This window comes from Phascolarctos cinereus, unplaced genomic scaffold (assembly GCF_003287225.1).
Source record: "Phascolarctos cinereus isolate Bilbo 61053 unplaced genomic scaffold, phaCin_HiC Scaffold_2;HRSCAF=192, whole genome shotgun sequence".
NCBI classification, from domain to species: Eukaryota; Metazoa; Chordata; class Mammalia; order Diprotodontia; family Phascolarctidae; genus Phascolarctos; species Phascolarctos cinereus.
The window spans coordinates 255,212,938-255,234,548 of record NW_027555625.1 but is presented as its reverse complement, the minus strand read 5'-3'; the positions used below and the strand labels follow the sequence as shown (position 1 = coordinate 255,234,548).

The window sequence follows — 21,611 nt, the reverse complement described above, 5'->3', positions numbered from 1 at the left end:
TAGTTATCCAGGATACATTTTATTACAAACTTTTTTTTTTCTTTTTTAATACAAGTGGTAAACGCCAATGGCTCTCCCAGAGCAGGCATGGAGAGATGCAGACAGCATGTCTCTCTCTTTCTCTATCTCTTTCCTCCACCCACCCTCAAGTTACACAAGCACCACAGTGAGAACCATATGCATACTGGGCATCTCTGAAGTTTGAAATTAGGACAGTGTTCTTCAGGGGTTTTTTTCCCTTCCATTGAGTCCAATCTCTACTTCCCATCCCCAAGGCTCTCCATTAAGTTAAACCTTATCTGCCTCTCCATGATACAGGACTGCTGTTCTCCACGAAGAGATCACCCCATAGAGTAGGGTTACTTGAGTAGCTCAGTCAATATCCTCACCCCTGAATGCCAGGAGCCACAGTAAGGAAAGGGTCTGACTCAAGTAAGACAGAGATGGAGGAGAGGACAGAAGGAGCCTCCAGTCCAAGCCAGAGTATCAGTTGGAGAACTGGGGCTAAAGCCTAGGACCCTGCCACCCCATAACACACATATCAGATGCAGGGCTTCTAATGGACCAAATCTGGGTCCTAGTTGTGTCCTCCCCAAAGCCTTATTGGAAGTCAAGTTGCTTCCGGCCATAACATTGGCAGGCCATATTAATAACGGCTCACAGATAGATGTGTGGACTAAAGTTTGGGGGACATCTCGCTTGCTGGGATCTCCAGCTCTACAGGCCTTAGCCTGGATTTGGTGAGAATCATTGTCATCACCTTGCCAGGCTTTACTTTTCATGCAGTACAACCTGCTCAATGAAGTAACCATTAATGAGAACAGATTTCCCCAAGCTGAGGAAGGGAAATCCCATTACCTGTTATTCCTCGGTTCTAGTATCTTCCTTCCCTACAATCCATTCATAAAACACCTGCCCCCCTTCCCCAAATTCCAGAAGAGGCAGTGAATTTTCCTGTCTGATAAGGCCTGCACTGGGAAGGGAGACAGTCCTGCTGCTTCTAGACTAGTAGGAGGAGACAGCAGTGCTGGGGGCCATAGAGAGGACAGGGCCTGACCCATCCCAACCAGGCACCTAACTTAGATGGCACTCTGTGACTTGGAAGAGCGAGCAAAGCAAAAAAGCATGGCCAAGGCAACAAGGATGACCACAATGAAAAGCAGAATTAAGACTACCCAAGAACCATAGTCTGTGCCCTTGCGGAAATTCCGCTGGTCAGGTGGAATCATGTTGGTCAGGTTCAGCATGTAACCTAGAGCCCAGCCAATAGATGTGTCTCCAGCCTAGAGAGGAAGAGTAAAGAAGCCACAATCAGACCCCTGGGTCACTGAGCTCTCTGACACACTCTCATCCCTTAAAAGGGTGAGCAAATACCCCTCCCCAACGCTAGTTTCTTTTTCTGACCAAGTCTTTGTGATGAGGATGGAATCTAGACCCCAGAAAGGAAAAACCCTGGACTTTCCCACCTGGCCAAATCTCTGGTGTTCACCTAAGGCTATAATTCCATCAACTGGCCTTTCATTGTGGCTACAATCAATCTCCCCTACCTTCCTATGGCCCCCAGCCATTTCCCACACTTTATCCTAGGTAGGCTCCATTGTCCAGGTCCCAGGAGTTCTGTTCATCCCAGTTTACCAGCCACTCCCATTCAGATCCACTCCTAGTTCCCTCCCACAGTCTTTCTGTATATAACGTCCATCTTGCTTCCATTACAATGCTTAGATTCCTAAAATCTAGCCAATAGCTTAGTAATGTTCAGACTCTTTAGAGTCTGCCCAATATGATGGTTGTTCTAATAAACCTTGTCTTTGGCTGAATAAAAGGCTTGGGTTGAATTCTTTCTGGCAGGGCCTGTTTGTTGTGATTTTGGGGCCCCAGGACCCCTGAACCCCTAACTCACATCATTTGGACATATACTTTCAGATGGAGCCCAAGCCATCAACCCTCTTCTTCTAAATTCCCCTTGGTCTTCTAAACAGATGAAGACTGTAAGGGCCATGGTGGCTTGGGGGTTAAGTGATGAGGCAGAGAACACCAAGCTAGGATCTGCCTGGCCATGCCCAACTTATAGCCACAATCTAAACTCCAAGGGGCTAACCTTGGGAAGGTCCCTTCTCCCTTCCCCCACTCTTCTGCTCCCTCCCTCCCATCCTCTCCTTCCCTCTCCTTTCCACTCTCTCTTGACCCCCCCAACCTCTCCCTTCCACCCTCTCTCATTATCTCTTCCTTCCATGCTCTCCCCTTTTCTCCCTTTCAACCTTTCCTGCTCTCCTCCCCACCCCCAATCCAACACATACCTTCTTCTGGAAAGCAATACTGGGGAAGGTATGTTCATCAAATTTGTAGCCCTGAAGAAGGAGCTGGTTTACAAAGGTGGCACAGGCACAGTAATCTGCCAGGCGGGCTTGCTGACCAGGGGCTCGCTCCAGTAGCTGGGGATGGAACACAGAACTCTCAGCAGTGCCACTGTCCAGAGCCTGGGCTCCCCACCCCTATTCCTTTTCCCAACAAATGTCCTATTTTAGAATCAGAATTTCAAAGCTTAAGGGAGCCTAGGAGATTTTCTCATCTAACTCTGCCCCACCCCCCATTATATTATAGATGAGGAAACCCAGAGTCCCAGAAAAAGGACAGCAACTGGTTCCTAACACTTGTTGATTAGGTCACAGGTAGGGTATAAAGCCCAGATATCCTCATTCCCAAGTTCACTCTTTTCCCCTACTAAACCATAACCCACAAGGAGACCAGTCTGTCCATGAGTTCAGTCAAATGACCTTTGGGAGACCAACACATTAACATTTGTGTGCTTGACTTCCATGCCTTCAAGCTGGGGTGGGGGTAAAAGTGCTCAGCTGGCAAATTAACATTTTAACCAAAAGAGGAAGTTTGGGTCTCCAAGAAGACAATAAAACACTTTAAGGCAATTTAAACAAGGGGTGATTTGAAGTACTTTCAACTGACCCAAAAGGCAAGAAGGATCTTTTTAACTCAATGCTAGCTCAGACTTGGTACAATAATAATCAGTTACAATTTGATTAACCACAAAATATAGTGTAGGGTCAAAAAGCCCTACCTCTGGGAGTCAGGAGATGGTTCTTTCTAATCCGGTTCCGGACAGGTTAAAAAATTGCAGAATCTTAAGAATTGGAAAATGGCACTAGAGGTCAATTAGCCCCATCCATAAGCTGAAATCTGAATCTCTTCAGGTCGCTCTACTTCTCTGAATTTCAGTAACCTCCTCTATGAAGCAGACCCATGTGTCTTTGCTTCCTTTGGGAGGATCCAGGGGAATGGTGCAGGTCAAAGTGCTTGAGAAAATCCTAATGAAACTACAGATTTGTCAACCCCCAACCCTGGATTACTTCCGTGTACCTCTTCCATTCCTATTCCTGGGCTGCTGAGTAGAATAGGAGGAAATCACTGGGATGCCAACAGAGTTTACTACAAATGTATATTATCTAATCTCAACTGGGCCCTCACCTCAGCAAGAGAATCCTTTCACTCCTCCCAGCCCCACACAGGCTGCTTCAAACTTTCCTTTCTTTCCCCAATCCCCTCCCTTCCAGTCCTCCATAGCAAATCAACTTCACCATCACCTTCCACTCATCTTTATCTCACCCTATCTTCTACAACCATTCAAGCCTCCACCTTCCCAAAACAAAATCTTACTAGAGCTTTGTTTTTGTTGAGTGGTTTCTGTGTCTGACCCTCTTGACCCCATTTGGACAAAGATACTGGAGTGCTGGGCCATTTGCTTATTCAACTCATTTTATAGATAAGAAACTGAAGCAAACAGGGTTAAGTGACTTGTCCTGGGTCACACAGCTTAGGAAGTATCTGAGGACAAATTTGAATTCAGGTCCTCCTGACTCCAGGGCCTAGCTCTCTAGCCACTGCATGACCCAGCTGCCATACTAGACCTTATTATACCCTAAAGCTATATCTCTCCTTCCTTTGCCTCCACTTCCTCTGCTTTCATTCACTTACCAACCCTTTGCAATCTAGCTGCCTCACTCAGCTGAAACTACTGCTGTGGTCAGCTAGACGGCCCAGCAGATAGAGTGCCAGGCCTTAAGTCAAGGAGAGACCTGAGTTCAAATCCAGCCTCAGATACTTACTAGCTGTGTGACCCTTAACCCTGTTAAGCAAGTCACTTAATCCTGTTTGCTTCAGTTTCCTCATCTCTAAAATGAGATAGAGAAGGAAATGGCAAACCATTCTAGTATCTTTGCCAAGAAAACCCCAAATGGGGTCATGAAGAGTATGGACATGACTGAACAACAACAATTCTATATCCTCACTTAGCTGAAATGACTCTCTCCAAAGTTACCAAAGATCTCTTAACTGATTGACAAATCTAATGATCTTTTTTCACTCTTCATCCTTCTTGTTTTCTCTGAAGTACTTGAAACTGTTAACCACTCTCCCCTCCTGGATACCCTCTTTTCTTTTGGGTTTCCCTCCTACCTGTTTGACCCTCCTCAGTCTTCCTTATTGGTTCATCTCCTGACTATAGAGGTACTCCAAGGCTCTATCCTGGGCTCTCTTCTATTCTCTATTTATACTCTGTCACTTGGTGACCTCACCAGTTCCCATGGATTTAATGATCTTTTCTCTGAAGATGACTCCCAAATATATAAATTCAGCCATGTTCTCTCCTGAGAAAGAGACCCTCCAACTGCCTATTAAGATAGTTTGAATTAGACATCCCATAATCATCTCAAACTCAAAAAGTCCAAAACTGAACCCATTCTCTTTCTTCCCACTCATCCCCTTCAGAATCTCACTGTTTCTGTCCAGGACACAACCATGCTTCTAGTCATCCAGTTTCATATCCTTGACTACTCACTTTCCCTCAACTCACATATCCAAACTGTTGCTAAGACTTTTCATTTCTACCTCTACAATATCTCTCAAAACTTTTCCTTTCTCAGACTTACATGAATGGACGCAAAGTGAAGTGAGAAGAACCAGGAGAACATTGCATACAGTAACAATGTTGTTCATAGACCCACTATATATGACTTAGCTATTCTCAGCAATACAATGCTCCAAGACAATTCCAAAGGACTCATGAGGGAAAATGCTATTCACATCTAGATAAAGAATTGATGGAGTCTGAATGCAGATCACAACATACTATTTTCACTTTATTTTTTTCATGGTTTTTGTTTTGGTCTGTTTCTACTTTCACAACATGACTAATATGGAAATATGTCTTATATGATTGCATATATATAACCAATATCAAATTGCTTACTGTCTTAGGAAGAGGGGAGTTGAGGGAGGAAGGGAGAAAATTCAGAACTCAAAATTTTTTGAAAATGATTATTAAAATTAGTTTTTACATGTAATTGGAAAAAATAAAATGCTATTTTTAAAAAAAAAAGCTATTCCTTTTTCTCTACTCATAATGATGAGGATGGGATTTAGACCCCAAAAAGGAAAAACCCTGGACTTTCCCACATGGCCAAATCTCTGGTGTTCTCCTGAAGGTATAATTCCATGCCTCCCTATGGCCCCAAGCCACTTCCCACCCTTAATCCTATCTAGGCTCCATTCTCCCGGGAGTTCTATTACCTCATAAACTACTTGGCCACTCCTAGATCCCACCCATAGTCTTTCTGTATATAAGGTCCATCTTATCTCCATTAAGATGCTCAGATTCTTAAAATCTAGCCAATACTCCTAGATTCCTCAACAGTCTGGCAATATGGCAGATCTTTAAAAAACCTCATTTTTTGGCTGAAAGAAGGCTTGGGTCAAATTCCTTCTGGCAGGACCTGCCTGTCATGATTTTGGGGTTCCAGTACCCCTAAACTTCATCAGTTTTATGAATTTTACATTTAATTTTACATTTATTTAGTTTTATAAATTTTGAATAATCCCTTTTTAATTATTTTAATAAGGTTGAGCAGACACATATTGTCTGCTATAGTTTCTGTATGATAGTTTCTCAAAGTCAGAACAATGGTGCTCTTGCTTGGTTATCTTGGTCACCAGATCTATCTCCATCACACTTTTCTCTGGGGAAGTCACATCAGACCTGTAATATAGATATCAAGGCCTTGTTCTTTGGGTGATCTTAAGGTTAGGATTACAAATGCAATCCTTTCAGTCACCTAGTAGCAGCTGATGAAAGTGTCTACCAAGTTTGAAAATTGATTAGTGTGATATAGCAAAAGATGGTGGTTATGTTAAATTTTAATAAGAAATATATCAATATTTAAAAAATAGAAATAATTAACATTTCTAACATTTGTGGGGAGGGGGGCAGCTTGGTGGCACAGTGGATAGAGTGCTCCAGGAGTCAGAAAACTCATCTTTCTGAGTACAAACCCAGTCTCGACACTTGCTAGCTATATCTGGGGAAGTCACTTAACCCTGTTTGCCTCAGTCTCCTTATCTGTAAAATGAGCTGGAGAAGGAAATGGCAAACCATTCCAGTACCTCTGGCAAGGAAACCCCAAATGGGGTCACAATGAGTTGGAAAGCACAAAATTTTTTTGTAAGTTTGTAGCATTTGTACTTCTAAATTTATTAAAGTTTAAAACTGTACTAAGATTTTTTGGGACCCCTGTATATTACTCCCCTTCCTATATTCAATGGCCCTGCCAACCTGGCTTTCTGTCCTTCACACATACCATTCAATAATCTCCCAGACTTGGCAATTGCTGTCCCCCATGCCTGGACAGCTTTTCCCACCTCACCTCCTTCTCTTTGCGTCCCTGGTTTCCTTTAACTCCACTCAAAGACACCTTCTCAAAAAGCTACTCTCCCTTTAGTTGAGAGTATCTTTCCCCTCAAGCCCCTGACATCATTTACATTTTATTTATTTTGTACATACTGATCAATGTACATACTATCTCTTCAATGGATGTAAACTCCCAGAGCAAAGGAAATATTACATTTTTGTCTTTGTAATGTCACCATTTAGCCTAGACTTTGGCAAAAAGGAGGTGCTTAACAAATTGACTAACAGAGGAGAGATGAAGCATCCTGTGGACCTCTGGAAGCCATCTTGAGTAAGAAGGTACTCTTTCAGTTCATCTTTTCAGCTACATCTAGGAGAGTGATTCCATTCCTTCAACTGAGGGATATCTAGTGTCTGGCCTGAACCAAGAACTTCTTGTTGGCCTCATGTGAATGGGATAAAGGGCTGGGAGCAGAAGGATGGGTCAGAAATATGTCTCCCATTGGTGGCCTTCAATTCTAGACAAAATGGGATTGGGAAGTTGGAATGAGATATGCTTCCATACAAGATCTTGTACCTACAATCTTGTAACCTCTGTTCAGATATTAAAGGGGCCTTACCTTTACCCATGACTCATTGCACAAAGCCTTGGCTGCAATCCTCAGCTCCCCTGGGGAGGTTACAGGCAGCTTCATCACCTTCCGAAGGAAGTCCACAGTGTAGTAGAATGCAGAGAAGGCCTAAGGTCAGGTACAAGATATGGGAATAAAGATAAGACTGCAGATCCCTGGCAAGGGTACAGTTGATCCTCATCCTTCTGTTTGCCTACCCTCAGTTTGTATATTCACCCCACCTCTGGTCCCTAGATCTTGACTTCTACACTTTTTTTTAAGGCAATTGGGGTTAAGTGACTTGCCCAGGGTCACACAGCTAGTACGTGTCAAGTGTTTGATCTGAGGCCGGATTTGAACTCAGGTCCTCCTGACTTCAGGGCCAGTGCTCTATCCACTGAACCACCTAGCTGCCCCGACTTCTATACTTTCAATGGCCCTTAGCTACTACATTCCCCTATCACTGTCCAAGTCCACTATGGCCCTACCCTCCAAGATTCCCCTACACACCATCCCTGTTCATCTTGAGCCAATCACCTTCAGAACCACCTCTATAGAGGTGATTTAATTCCCTCAACTGAAGGGTACCTGGTGTCTAAGCTGAACCAAGGGCTGCTTGTTCTCTCCCAAGGAGGGTCAAAAATGGCACAGGTAGAGGAGTCAATATCTGGGATAAAGTCCAGAAGGGTAAGCCACAGCCTAACCCTGTGAGTAGGATGGGATTTAGCTGCAAAATGAATACTGGACCCCTAATGGCCCCATCCCATACCCTAAAGGGAAATGATGCCCCAGGACTCACGATGAAGTTCCCGACCACAGGAGGCTGGAAAATGCCATTGAAGGAGCATTGGGAGAAAGGGCAGGATGAGAAGTTGAAAAGATCAGAAACAAGCTGCTGGCAGAGGATAGGATCACCACTCCCAGAAAGGGTCACCTCGGTATTGACATCATAGTCCTGAGGTCTCTGGGCTGAAGTACAAGGTGACATGTATACATCCTTCAGGAGGACTTGCCTCGAATAGCCTATAGGCCAGCAAGGGTGTGAGCTCCATTTCTGGAATAGGGGAGATGCAGGGAATAGGGTTCAGAAACTTCTACCAGTACATATCGTGGCCCCATCCTCCCCACTAGCAGGCCACTGGTGTTCCTAATCTTAGCCCATCCTGCAGCAGCAGGAACATCTGCCAAATTAATCACCCTCAAACCTAACTTTTTATCATATCCTCTCCCTACAGAAGAATTCTATTGAGTTCTCACTGCCTATAGGATCAAGATTAAATTTCTCTACTTGGCATTTATGGTCTCCACATTTATGAAATGACTGCTCTAATCCTACCATTTCCCCACATCCATTCTCCATTCAGCTAAGCCTATATCATCCCTGACCCCCTACATATATTAGATGTGTTTCTGCCTTCATACTTTAATTCGTTTTCCCCATTTGAAATCTTCTTCCCTTCTCCACTGCCAATCTATGTTCTACCCACCCATCCTTTAAATATGAGTTCAAATTTTATCTCCCCTATGAAGTCTTCTCTTGTTGTTCCTCTCCATATTGATCTTGTCCCTTCTCTGAATTTTTATAACATTCACCACACCCTCTATAGAGTTCTGGATCACGTATTGCCCTATTTTGATGTCCAATTAATAAATAAAACAGTTAGGAGAAGAATTGGATAGAAAGATGGACCTAGAGTCAGAAAGACCCAATTTTGAATCCAGCCTAGCCTCAGATAATAGCTATGTGACTCTGAGCAAGTCACTTAAATGCTCTCTGCCTCAGTTTCCTCATCTCTCAAATGGGGATAATAATAGTAGTAAGGATGAAATGAGATTATGTTGATTGTAAAGCGCTTTGTAAACCTTAAAGCACTGCATAAATCATAGCAATGATGTTGTCTCTCCAACCATCCTACAAACTCCAAGACAACAAAGGCTGCACCTTCTCTTATCTCCTTCCCAAGAAAGGCATACTGGGAACTTAGTAAGGGCTTGTGGAGTAATTGATTTACCTGAATTTGCTTGCTCCTGCTTCTACCTGCTCAGAGAACTAGAGAAGATTACAGAAATGGTTATCTTGAGCTGGCGGATAACGGAGACAGGCAGGTGAGAGCTAGCAGGCCTGCCCAGACAAGAGATACTTACCAAAGTCATAAAAATAGAATTCCTGAAAAGAGGCCCTTTGTTGGCAAGAGAGAGACTAGGTAGCAGTGGAGATAGCAGGTGGGATGACGAGGAGAGTACTCTAGGTGAGTAGGAGGTTTCAAGGAGACCTTCCCCTGCCATACCTGAAGCACGCCAGCCAGCAACCTCTTAAGGATTTGGTCTCTACCATAGCACAGGAAGCTGTGGGTGTAGACTCTGTAGCTCTGGCCATAGAGCTGCAGCTTGACTTCATTGGCCGGGTCCTCAGCCTGGCTGGCTGTCTCAAAGGTGATCTGTGTGGACGCCCCACCTAGGTCCATGGCTCCCACTGTCCCCTGCCTCGGTCGGATCCACTCCCCTACCCAGCCATACTGTGACAGAGGGTGAAGAGGAGGACAAGGAGAAAAGAGAAACATCCAAAAAGTATTTATTAAGCACCTACTACGTGTCAAAGACTTTGCTCTCTCTCACATCTACCACCCTCCTCCCCCAAGGGGTTTCCAGACTGGAATTAGGAAAGAAGCACTGGTGTTTTAGGGGGAAGAATTTCTTATCCAAATGAACAAGGACTTCAGTGGTGGGGCCAGGTGCCACCAAAGAACCCGGCTGCCTGTCTTCCCACGGCGGGGGGGGGGGGGGGGGGGGGGGGGGGAGGCGGAGATGGTAGCAGTCATTGGAGTTTTTGAATATCCAGCTAGGTTACAGCCAGTAAATGGTACATAGATTTAGATGGAGGGGTTAAGGTCCTACTCGTGTCAGCAATAAGGACACAAGGGGATGACCAGTTTGTCCCTGTATATCCTGGGACAAATGGGACATTGTTCACTTGGTGGCAAGATAGGGTGTGAGGAAACAGCAGTCTCAGAAAAGGTAAACAGTCAACCAAAACCCACCTTGATGAAATTCTCCAAAAGATAGTTGGCAGTGACCCAGCCAAAGACTCCCTCATCCTGGCCAGACAGAATCCGTGCCCCTCGAAAGTCAAAGGGGTATTGGGTTAACGTCTCAGTCACTGATGAAAGGACACTGTCTGAAGCAGCTGGACTGGTCAAGCTACAGGAAATATAGAAACCTCTTAATGTCCTTTCCTGTCCTTCCTGACAGCCTCATCCACCCTGCCCATGGAGGTGGCTAAAAAAAAAAGAAAGGGGGCAGTATGGTATGGCATCAAAAATACTGGATTTGTAAAACAACTCTAAGGCACCACCTCACATCTATCATATGGGCTAATGTGACAAAAAAGGGAAATGACAAATGTTGAAGTGGATGTGGAAAAATTGGGACACCAATGCACTGTTGGTGGAGTTGTGAACTGATCCAACCATTTTGGAGAGCAATTTGGAACTATGCCCAAAGGGCTGTAAAACTGTGCATACCTTTTGACCCAGCAGTAGCACTACTAGGTCTGTATCCTAATGAGATAAAAAAAAAACAAAGGAAAAGGACCTATATGTGCAGAAATATTTATAGCAGCTCTTTTTATAGTGGCAAAGAATTGGAAATTGAGGGGATGCTCATCAATTGAGGAATGGCTGAACAAGTTTGTGGTACGTGATTGTGATGGAATACTAGTGTGCTGTAAGAAATGATGAGCAGGCTGCTTTCAGAAAAACCTGGAAAAACTTACACGAACTGATGCAAAGTGAAGTGAGCAGAACCAAGAGAACATTGTATACAGTAATAGCAATATTGTAAGGATGATAACTATGAATGACTTAGCTATTCTCAGCAATACAATGATGCAAGACAATTCTGAAGGACTTATGATAAAAAAAATGCTATCCACTTCCAGAGAAAGAACTGAAAGAATCTGAATGCAGATCAAAGTACACTTTTTAAACTTTCTTTATTTTTCTTGGATGTATTTTTTTGAGGGGGTCTGTTTTCTTTTGCAACATGGCTAAGATAGAAGCATATTTTGCACGACTGCACATGTATAATCTATATCAAATTGCTTGCCTCTCAAGAAGAGGGGAAAGTGGAAGAGGAGAAGAGGATTTGGAACACAAAATTTTAAAATGAATGTTAAAAATTGTTTTTACATGTCATTGGAGAAAAAACATAAAAATTATTTTAAAAATTGAATTTGGATTCAAAGGACTGATGTTTGAAACCCAATTCTCTCACTTTCTATCTGTGTGATATTGGGCAAGATATATAACATTCTGGGCTTCAGGTACCTTCTCTATAAAATGAGGGGGGTGGACAAGAGTAGGAGTTCTTAACCATTTTTGTATTATGAATCTGTAAAAGCCTATGGACCCATTCTCAGGTTAATGCCTTCAAATAATTGAAGGAAATGTTAAATTTCAATTAAAGGTCAATGAAAATAAAGATGTAACTTGTTTGTCATCCAAGTCCATGGACCCCCAGAAAATATCCACACACACCCTCAGGAGTCCATGGATCCTACATCAAGAACCACATGGGGAGGGGCAGCTAGGTGGCACAGTGGATAGAGCACTGGCCCTGGATTCAGGAGGACTTGAGTTCAAATCTGGCCTCAGACACATAACACTTACTAGCTGTGTGACCCTGGGGAAGTCACTTAACCCCATTGCCTAGCCAAAAAAAAAAAAAAGAACCCCATGGGGGCAGCTAGGTGGTGCAGTAGATAAAGCTCCAGTCTTGGAGTCAGGAGGACCTGAGTTCAAATGTGACCTCAGACACATGACAATTACTAGCTGTATGATCCTGGGCAAGTCACTTAACCTCAATTGCCTCACCAAAAAAAAAAAAAAAGAACCCCATGGAACAGAGGACTTCTAATGTCCTTTGAATAGTGAAAAGAATGGTGGATTTAGAGCCAGAGGGCTGGATTTCAAGCCTAAAGCTCTGTCACTATCTGTGTGGGTCTGGGCAAGTTATACAATCTCTTTGGGTCTCATTTTCTTCTCATCTATAAAACAAAAGGGTTAGTCTACATGACCTCTATGATTTCTTCTATCTCTAAACTACAATTTTTTGATTTTGTGAATGTACGTAGTCATCAGGTAACCAGAACTCAGTCCTGGAAAAATCAGGACCAGGATTTTCTTTCACCAAAAGCCCAGGAGAGTGTTATACAACAGATAAAGGTATCCTTCAGGTAGACGAAGAAGTCTTATGATGACTGAAGGGAAATTTTGGAATGGATTTTTGCCTTCTCTTACCTAGAATGGATCAACAAAAAGCCAGACTTGCCTACATGAATGGTTGATTGAGGAAGGGAAATAAAGGCACAAAGCTCAATGCCAGTTCTAGTGCCAAGACACCCCAATGGCAAACCTGTAGGCAGAGCAGCAGAAGAGGGAAGGACCCAAACTTACTTCAGAAGTCTCATGCCTGCAGTGGCACCCAGGTAGAGGGGAGTAACTGAGTGTCTCTCCTTGGGCACATCTTTCATGGCTTGGTTGAGACAGCTTACCAAGCTTCGACCTGCCCCAGGGGGATCTTCTGCATAACTGGAGATACCACCACCTAGAAGCAAGACAGAAGGGGAAGAAGAAGAAGGGAACACGGCCAGTGATGATCAATGCCTTTAAGAGGATGGATTGAAATCCACCTCTCCTATCTTTTCCTAATAAACACATAAAACCAAGGATTCTAATTTCCATACCATTTGCATATGGCAGAATAGTATAGTTGACAGGTCAAGAGACCTGGGTTCCTGCCTTGGCTCCATCATAAACTCATGATGTGACCTTTAGCAAATCACTTTCCATCTCTGGGTCCAAGTTTTATCATCTGTGAAAGGGATTGAGCTAGATGGTTCCTAAGGTACTTTTCACTTATAACAATTTGTGGTGAAGATATATAATCTGAATACTAAAAATTCTACTATAAAAAATAAGAAGAAAACTGGATCAGATACTTTTCATAGCTAAGGCTAGGAAGAAAATTCTTAACCAAAGGATAGAAGTGATCAAAAAGATAAAATAAATAATTTTGACTATTTGAAATTTAAAAGTTTTTACACCAACAAAATAAACACAACTATGACAAGAAGGAAGGCTATTACAAAAATAACTTTTACATCAAATATCATTGATAAAGGGCTTATATCTAAGTACTTAAATAAATATAGGGATGGGGATTGGACCTGTAATTTCTTTGGTATAGAGAACTTCCAGGAGAAGAAACTCCCTTTGCTAATGCAGGTTGGCACCTGCTCTGCAATTTACAGTGTTAGCAGGATGTGTCAAAGGTAGGACCTGAACCCAGGCCTTCCTAACTCTAAAGGGCTGGCTCTCTAGCCACTATGCCAAGCTGCCTTATACATACATATATACATATATACATACATATCTCTACACATACACATAGCAGCTTGGTAAAGTGGATACATATGTATATATAAAATTCATTTATTCAATAAACATTTATTAAGCACCTACTATGTGCCAGGCACTATGCTAAACACTAGGGATGCAAAAAAATGACAAAAGACATTCCCTATGCTTGAGGAGCTTATAATCTGTTAAATGAGACAACATGCAAACAAATATACACAAAGCAAGCCATATACAGGATAAACAGGAAACAATCAAGAGGAAAGGCATTGGAACTAAAAGGAGTTAGGAAAGGCTACCTGTAGAAGACAGAATTTTAGCTGGGACCTAAAGGAAACCAGGGAGGTCAGTAGTTGGAGTGGAGGAAGGAGAGTATTCTAAGCATGGGGGACAAGCAGAGAAAATGCCTGGAAAAGAGAGATTGAGAGTCAGGTTCATGGAACAGCCAGGAGGCCAGAGTCACTAGATGGAAGAGTCTGTGTCAAGGAGTAAGGTATAAGAAGACTAGAAAAGCAGAAGGGAGCTAGGTTACGAAGGGGCTTTCAATGCCAAACAGAATTTGTATTTGCTCCTGGAGGCAACAGGAAGCCACTGGCGTTTATTAAGTAAAGAGGTTGACGTGATTGGACCTACATTTTAGGAAAATCACTTAAGTGGTTGAGTGAAGGATGGTTTGGAATGGAGACTTGAGGCAGGCAGGCCCACCAGTGGGCTGCTGCAATAATCCAAGTGTGAGGTGATGAAGGCCTGCATCGCAGTGGTGGCCATGTCAGAGAAGAAAAAGTGGCATATTTGAGAGATGTTGCAAAAGTGAAATAGACAGGCCTGGGCAACAAATATCCATTTATATATCTGTGTATATGTATATACACATACACATATCTATTTCTCAACTGATAAGTGAATAAACAGTTCTTTCTCTTTTTTCCCTTAAGATTCAAGTGGGATTAAGTGACTTGCCCAGGGTCACACAGCTTGTGTCTGAGCTCAGATTTGAATTCAGGTCTTCGGGGCAGCTAGGTGGCACAGTGGATAGAGTACCTGCCCTGAAGTCAGGAGGACCCGAGTTCAAATCCAGCCTCAGACCAACACTTGACACGTACTAGCTGTGTGACCCTGGGCAAGTCACTTAACTCCAATTGCCTAAAAGCAAAAAAAAAAAATGAATTCAGGTCTTCCCTATTTTACCTCTCCTCCCAGCTTCCCTGAATAAACAGTTCTCAAAAGAATTTCAAACTATTGACAACCAAGTAAAAGGCTGCTCCAAATCACTGATAACAAGAGAAATGCAAATCAAACCTCACATTTAGTAAGTTTGGCAAACACGTCAAAATATGGCAATAGTCAAGGTTGGAGCATTTGTGGAAAGGCAGACACACTAATGCACTGTTAGTAGAACTATAAATTGATATAACCAGAGCAGAAAATAATTTGAAATTATTTTTAAAAAGTGATAAAAATGCTCTTTGTTCATTAAAATGCCCATGCCCTTTGATCCAGCAATCCCACTCCTAGGCGTATGCCTCAAAGAGACCAATGATAAAAATAAGGTCCAGAGATATTCTGGTAAATGTTTAACAACCTTCTCTCTTTCTCTCTGGGAAAAAAATGTAACCACAAAACACTTTTATATTTAATCTAAATTATTTACTTTCTTAAGTCTAGACAATCAGCAAAATCACAAAGCAAGCCTTTATTTGCAGTTACAGATATCTAAGGTGTCTTTATCTTTACCTTTGGATCACATTAAAAATTTAACAATGGGTTCCTGACTATAAGAGTTGGTTTCAACATACTCCAGAAAAGGTCCCATATGCACCAAAATATAGCGATAATTATATTATCATTGCAGTGAAGAACTGGAAACAATGTAGATGCTCATCATTGGGGAGTAGCTAAAATAGCTAAAAAATGTTGCTTGAATATGATGGAATATTACTGTACTATATGAAATGAATAGGAAGAATTAAAAAAACTTGGGAAGAGTTATACGAACTGATGCAAAATTACATAAGCAGAACCAGGAAAAAACAATATACACACTGACTACAATAATGTAAATGGAGAGAGCAATCACAACAAAATTAAAATTTAATACTGTGAAATTATATTGACCAGGCTTGGCCCTAAAGAAAAGACATGAGAATATAACTGCCTCAGTTTTTTGCTGAATGCGGAACACTGCATATAATATTGTCTAGTTATTTTAAATGGAATTTCTCTTCCTATCTCTTGCTGCTGGACTTTGGTGGTAATATACAGAAATGATGATGATTTATGTGGATTATGCAGGATTTATCTATCCTGCAACTTTGCTAAAGTTGTTAATTATCTCAAATAGTTTTTCAATTGATTCTCTAGGATTCTCTAAGTATACCATCATATCATCTGTAAAGAGGGATAGTTTTATTTCCTCATCTATTCTAATTTCTTCAATTTCTTTTTCTTGTCTTATTGTTATAGTTAACATTTCTAGTACAATATAGAAAATATTGATATTGAAAATATTGATAATGGGCATCCTTGCTTCACCCCTGATCTTACTGGGAAGGCTTTTAGCTTATCCACATTACAGATGTTTGCTCATGGTTTTAGACAGATACTAGTTATCATTTTAAGGAAAGCTACATTTATTTCTATGTTCTCTAGTGTTTTTAATAGGAATAGTTGTTTTGTTTTGTCAAAAGTTTTTTTTCTATATCTATTATGATAATCATGTGATTTCTGTTGGTTTTCTTATTGACATGGCCAATTATACTGATAGTTTTTCTGATATTGAACCACAGTATATGATCCTTGTGATATGTTACTGTGATCTCCTTGCTAATATTTCATTAAAAATTTTTGCATCATTGGATAGAGCACCGGCCCTGGATTCAGGAGGACCTGAGTTCAAATTCAGACTCATACACCTAACACTTACTAGCTTTGTGACCCTGGGCAAATCACTTAACGCCATTGCCTAGCCAAAAAAAATTTTTTTTGCATCAATACTCATTAGGTAAATTGGCCTATTGCTTTCTTTCTGTTTTTGCTCTTCCTGGTTTAGGTATCAAAACCACATTTGTGTTGTAAAAGGAATTTGATAGGACTCCTTCTTTGCCTGTTTTAACAAATAGTTTGTATAGTATTAGAATTAATTGTTCTTTAAATGTTTGATAGAATTCAACTTGTAAATCCATCTGGTCCTGGGGATTTTTTCTTAGGGAGTTCATTGATGGCTTGTTCAATTTCTTTTTCTCAGAGGGGGTTAAGTATTCTGTTTCCTATTCCGTTAATCTGGGCAATTTATATTTTTGTAAATGTTCATCCATTTTGCTTAGATTGTCAGATTTATTGGCATATGATTGAGCAAAATAATTCCTAATAATTGCTTTAATTTCCTCTTCATTTGAAGTGAATACAATACTTTTCATTTTTTATACTAATTTGGCTTTATTCTTTCTTTTATAAAAAAATTAAACTAACCAATGGTTTATCTATTTTATTGCCTCCTCCCCGACAATAAAATCAGCTCCAAGTTTTATTTGTTGGTTTCCTAACTTTCAATTTAATTACTCTCTCTTTTGATTTTCAGGGTTTTCAATTTGGTATTTAATTGGGGATTTTTAATTTGTTCTTTTTCTAGATTTTTTAGTTGTATGCCCAATTGATGGATCTGCTCTTTTTCTGTTTCATTGATGTAGGCATTTAGAGACATAAATTTTCCCTAAGTAAAGTGTTGCTTTGGTTGCATCCCATAAATTTTGTTATGTTGTTACATTGTTATCATTCTCATTAATGAAATTATTGGTTGTTTCTATGATTTATTCTTTGACCCACTCATTCTTTAGGATCAGATTACTTAGTTTCTATAATGGATTTTTAACCTATTTTTTCATGGCCCTTTACTGAATGTAATTTTTATTGCATTATGATTTGAAAAAGATGCATTTAATATTTCTGCTTTTCTGCATTTGACTGTGAGGTTTTTATGCCTCAATATATGATAAATTTTTGTGGAGGTGCCATGTACCACTGACAAAAAGGTATATTACTTTCTATCCCCATTCAATTTTTTCCAGAGGGCTATCACATCTAAATTTTTAAAAATTCTATGCACCTTCTTAACTTCTTTCTTGTTTATTTTTTGGTTAGATTTATCTAGTTCTGAGAGTGGAAAGATGAGGTCTCCCACTAGTATAGTTTTACTGTCTAGTTCCTCCTGGAACTTCTCCTTTTAAAATGTGGATACTATACCATTTGATGCATATATGTTTAGTATTAATATTACTTTATTGCCTATGGTACCTTTTAACAAGTTAAAATTTCCTTCCTTGTCTCTTTGATTGATTGATTTATCCTTATTTTTTTAATCAGACGTATTTTTGCTTTTGCTTTTTCTGAGATCATTATTACTACCCCTGCTTTTTTTTTCACTTCAGCTGAAGCATAACAGATTTTGCTCTAGCCCCTTACCTTTACTGTGTGTGTGTGTGTGTGTGTGTGTGTGTGTGTGTTTCAAATGTGTTTCTTCTAAATAACATATTGTAGCATTTTGGTTTTTAATGCACTCTGCTATCCACTTCTGTTTTATGGGTGAGTTCATCCCATTCACATTCATGGTTAGGATTACTAACTGTGTATTTCCTTCTATCCTATTTTCCCCCTGTTTATCCTTCTTTCTTCTTCTTCTTCTTCTCTTCTTCTTCTTCTTCTTCTTCTTCTTCTTCTTCTTCTTCTTCTTCTTCTTCTTCTTCTTCTTCTTCTTCTTCTTCTTCTTCTCTCTCTCCCCCCCCTTTTATCCTTTCACCTTGTCTCTCCTTCTGACCTCCCCCAATCTGCCCTCCCTTCTATTAGTTCCCTCTCGTTTATCTCCCTCCCTTCCTACTTCCATATAGGATGGGGCAGATTTCTATACCCATCTGAGTATGGTATGTTATTTCTTCTTTAGCCAAGTCCAATGAGAGTAAGGTTCAAGCATTGTTCACCCCTCCTCCCAATATTTTCCTCTTCTATAATAGGTCTTTGGCACCTCTCCCTGTGAGACAACTTATTCCATTTTACCTCTCCCTTCCCCTTTGTCCCAGTGCGTCCCTCTTTCTTACTCCTAATTTTGTTTTTTTTTATATCCCATCAAAGTTAACTTATACTCACACCCCCATCTATGTATACTCTAACTGCCCTAATAGTGATAACATTCTTAAGAGTTACAAGTATCATCTTCCCATGCAGGTATGTAAACAGTTTAATCTTATTGAATCTCTTATGTTTTCACTTTCCTGTCTACTTTTTTATTCTTCTCTTCAGTCTTGTGTTTAAGAATCAAATTTTCTGTTCAGCTCTGGTCTTTTCATCAGGAATGCTTGAAAGTCCTCTATTTCACTGATTTCCATTTTTTCCCTTGAAGGATTATACTCAGTTTTGCTGTGTAGATTATTCTCAGTTGTAATCCTAGCTCCTTTGCCTTCCAGAATATAACATCCAAAGCCCTCCAGTCCCTTAATGTAGAAGCTGCTAAATCCTGTGTAAGCCTAACTGTGGCTCCACAATCTTTGAATTGTTTCTTTCTGGCTGATTGCAGTATTTTCTCCTTGGCCTGGAAGCTCAAGAATTTGGCTATTATATTCCTGAGAGTTTTCATTTTAAGATCTCTTTTAGGAGGTGATTAGTAGATTCTTTCAATTCCTATTTCAGCCTCTGGTTCTAGAGTATCAGAGCAGTTTTCCTTGACAATTTCTTGAAATATGATGTCTAGGCTCTTTTTTCTTATCATGGCTTTCAGGTAGTCCAATAATTTTCAGATTACCTCTTCTGGATCTATTTTCCAGGTCAGCTGTTTTTCTGATGAGATATTTCACATTGTCTTCTATTTTTTCATTCTTTTGACTTTGTTTTATTGTTTTTTGATGTCTCATAGAGTCTTTAACTCCTACTTCCCAAATTCTAATTTTTAAGGAATTATTTTCTTTAGTGAGCTTTTGTGCCTCCTTTTCCATTCAGCCAATTCTACTTCTTAAGGAGTTGTTTTCTTCAGTGAATTTTTGTATAGTGTTGTCTATTTTTTGTCCTTCCTTTATCAAGCTGTTGACTCTTTGTTTATGATTCTCTTGCATCATTCACATTTCTTTTCCCAATTTTTCTTCTACCTCTCTTACCTGATTTTTAAAATCCTTTTTGAGATCTTCCAGGAGTTCTTTTTGGGCCTGAGACAAATTCACTTCTTTTTTTGAGGCTTCATATATAGTCATTTTGACATCATTGTCCTTTTCTGCATTTGTTTTGATCTTCCCAGTCACCATAGTAACTTTCTCTGATAGGGTTCTTTTTTGTTTTGGTTTGGTTTTTTGCTCATTTTTCCAGCCCATTTCATGACTTAATTTTTATGTTAACGTTGGGCATTGCTCCTGTGGTGAAGATGGGCACTGTCCCAATCTTCTTGTGCTGGGAGAGTGGGGCCCCATTGCTGGCCTACTGTGCTGGGGCCATGGGACCTCACTGTTGGCTTCCCTGGATGCTACCTGCACTGAACTGCACTCCTTTTACCCAAGTGAAATAGACCTTTCCTGCCAACTTTCTAATTTGTCTTGGGCTGGAAAATTGGTTCGCCCTATCCTTTTATTGGTTCTACTGCTCCAAAATTCATTTTGAGACATTTTTTTATGGTTGTTTAGAGGTGAATTTGGGAGAGTTCAGGTGGGTCCTTGCCTTGCTCTGCCATTGTGGTTCTGCCCTACCAACACTGCATATAGTAACAGCCTTATTCCACATGTTTGTTATTAGTTTTGCTAAACTGCTTTTCCTACTCTTTCTAAAGTTTTTGCTATAAAGAAGGGGCAAGGGAGGAATATATTGGGAAAATTCAATAATTATTTTAAACTTAAGATTCAATTTATTTTATAAAAATGCCTCCTAATCTCTGTACCCCTTCTTCTGCCCCCAGATCTGCTCTATCCAGGAAAACAGACATAAAGATCAGTAGTCCTGCGGTGAAGGATGAAAAGGAAGACAATATATGTTTTGGAGGGGCTTCTGGAGTCTTCCTAGTAACTGAGGTTTCCTCTAATGGCTCAAACCCTTAACTGAGAGCATGGTGGCCATCTACTTACCTAGCAAAGCTCCCTCCTAGATTCTCCTGTGGCAAGATTAGCTGATACTTGTAAACCCTTACCCTAGAAGGGGTAGAGCCTTCTCTCTGCTCGATGGGCACAGTATAATTAAGGACCAGCACAAAGGGGTACAGTTTGGGGGGAAGAAGGACTTCTCAGATGAGATTGGCATAGCAAGGAAAATAATCCCATGTCAGATTCATAGAGATGCCTCATTTAGAGACAATAAGGGCCCACACGTCTAATGCAAGTTCCTTTCTTTCATCCATCTGCTCCTATCCCTAGGAAAGGAATGTCCAGCTAAGATAAAAAAGAAAAGAGGTATTTTTTTCTATTTAAAAATCTTTGTTATAAGGGATGGCTCTCTGAATGGGGCAGAGGGAGAAGAAAGGGATATGTTGGGAAACATAGGTCATGTAAAAACAAAGAATGTATTTTTTATAAAAAAAGAGAAAAGTAAAGGAGCTACTCCTGCACTGAAGCACAAAGAAACTGAATACCACTCCCATGTGGGTATTAGCTCAGGTGTCCGGACAAAGAGGGTTTCCTGGTAGGAGGTGGGCTGAGCTAGGAACAGCTCAGATCTAACCATTCCTCCATCCCCCCCCCAAGTTTTGTCTCACCTCACCCTACACCTTACACCTGGGCACATAATGCCACAGCTTAATCAGCTCTATCCACCTGGTTTAGATCAGAAGATCTTCTACTATAAAGGGAACTTTGAGGTCATCAAGTCAAAATCTACCATTCTACAGATAAAGAGACTGGGCTCCCCCCCAACCCAGGATGAAGTGACTTGTCC

The 21,611-nt window shown here is 40.8% G+C and overlaps 1 protein-coding gene across 3 annotated transcripts in view; it reads right to left on the bottom strand.

The window, feature by feature from the left end:
* The window catches only part of ENTPD2 (ectonucleoside triphosphate diphosphohydrolase 2), a 25,570-nt gene continuing 3,959 nt past the window's right edge, over positions 1 to 21,611 (bottom strand). The window contains exons 3-9 of one of the 3 annotated variants that reach the window (XM_020981801.2): positions 12,759 to 12,909; positions 10,344 to 10,503; positions 9,594 to 9,821; positions 8,075 to 8,359; positions 7,315 to 7,434; positions 2,298 to 2,432; positions 1 to 1,283 (exon numbers count right to left, since the gene is read on the bottom strand). In XM_020981801.2, the coding sequence (XP_020837460.1) occupies positions 1,080 to 1,283; positions 2,298 to 2,432; positions 7,315 to 7,434; positions 8,075 to 8,359; positions 9,594 to 9,821; positions 10,344 to 10,503; positions 12,759 to 12,909 (1,283 nt within the window). In that variant the 3' untranslated portion in view covers positions 1 to 1,079. The remainder of the gene's footprint in view (positions 1,284 to 2,297; positions 2,433 to 7,314; positions 7,435 to 8,074; positions 8,360 to 9,593; positions 9,822 to 10,343; positions 10,504 to 12,758; positions 12,910 to 21,611) is intronic. The other 2 variants (XM_020981802.2, XM_020981803.2) reach the window with 2 other exon arrangements.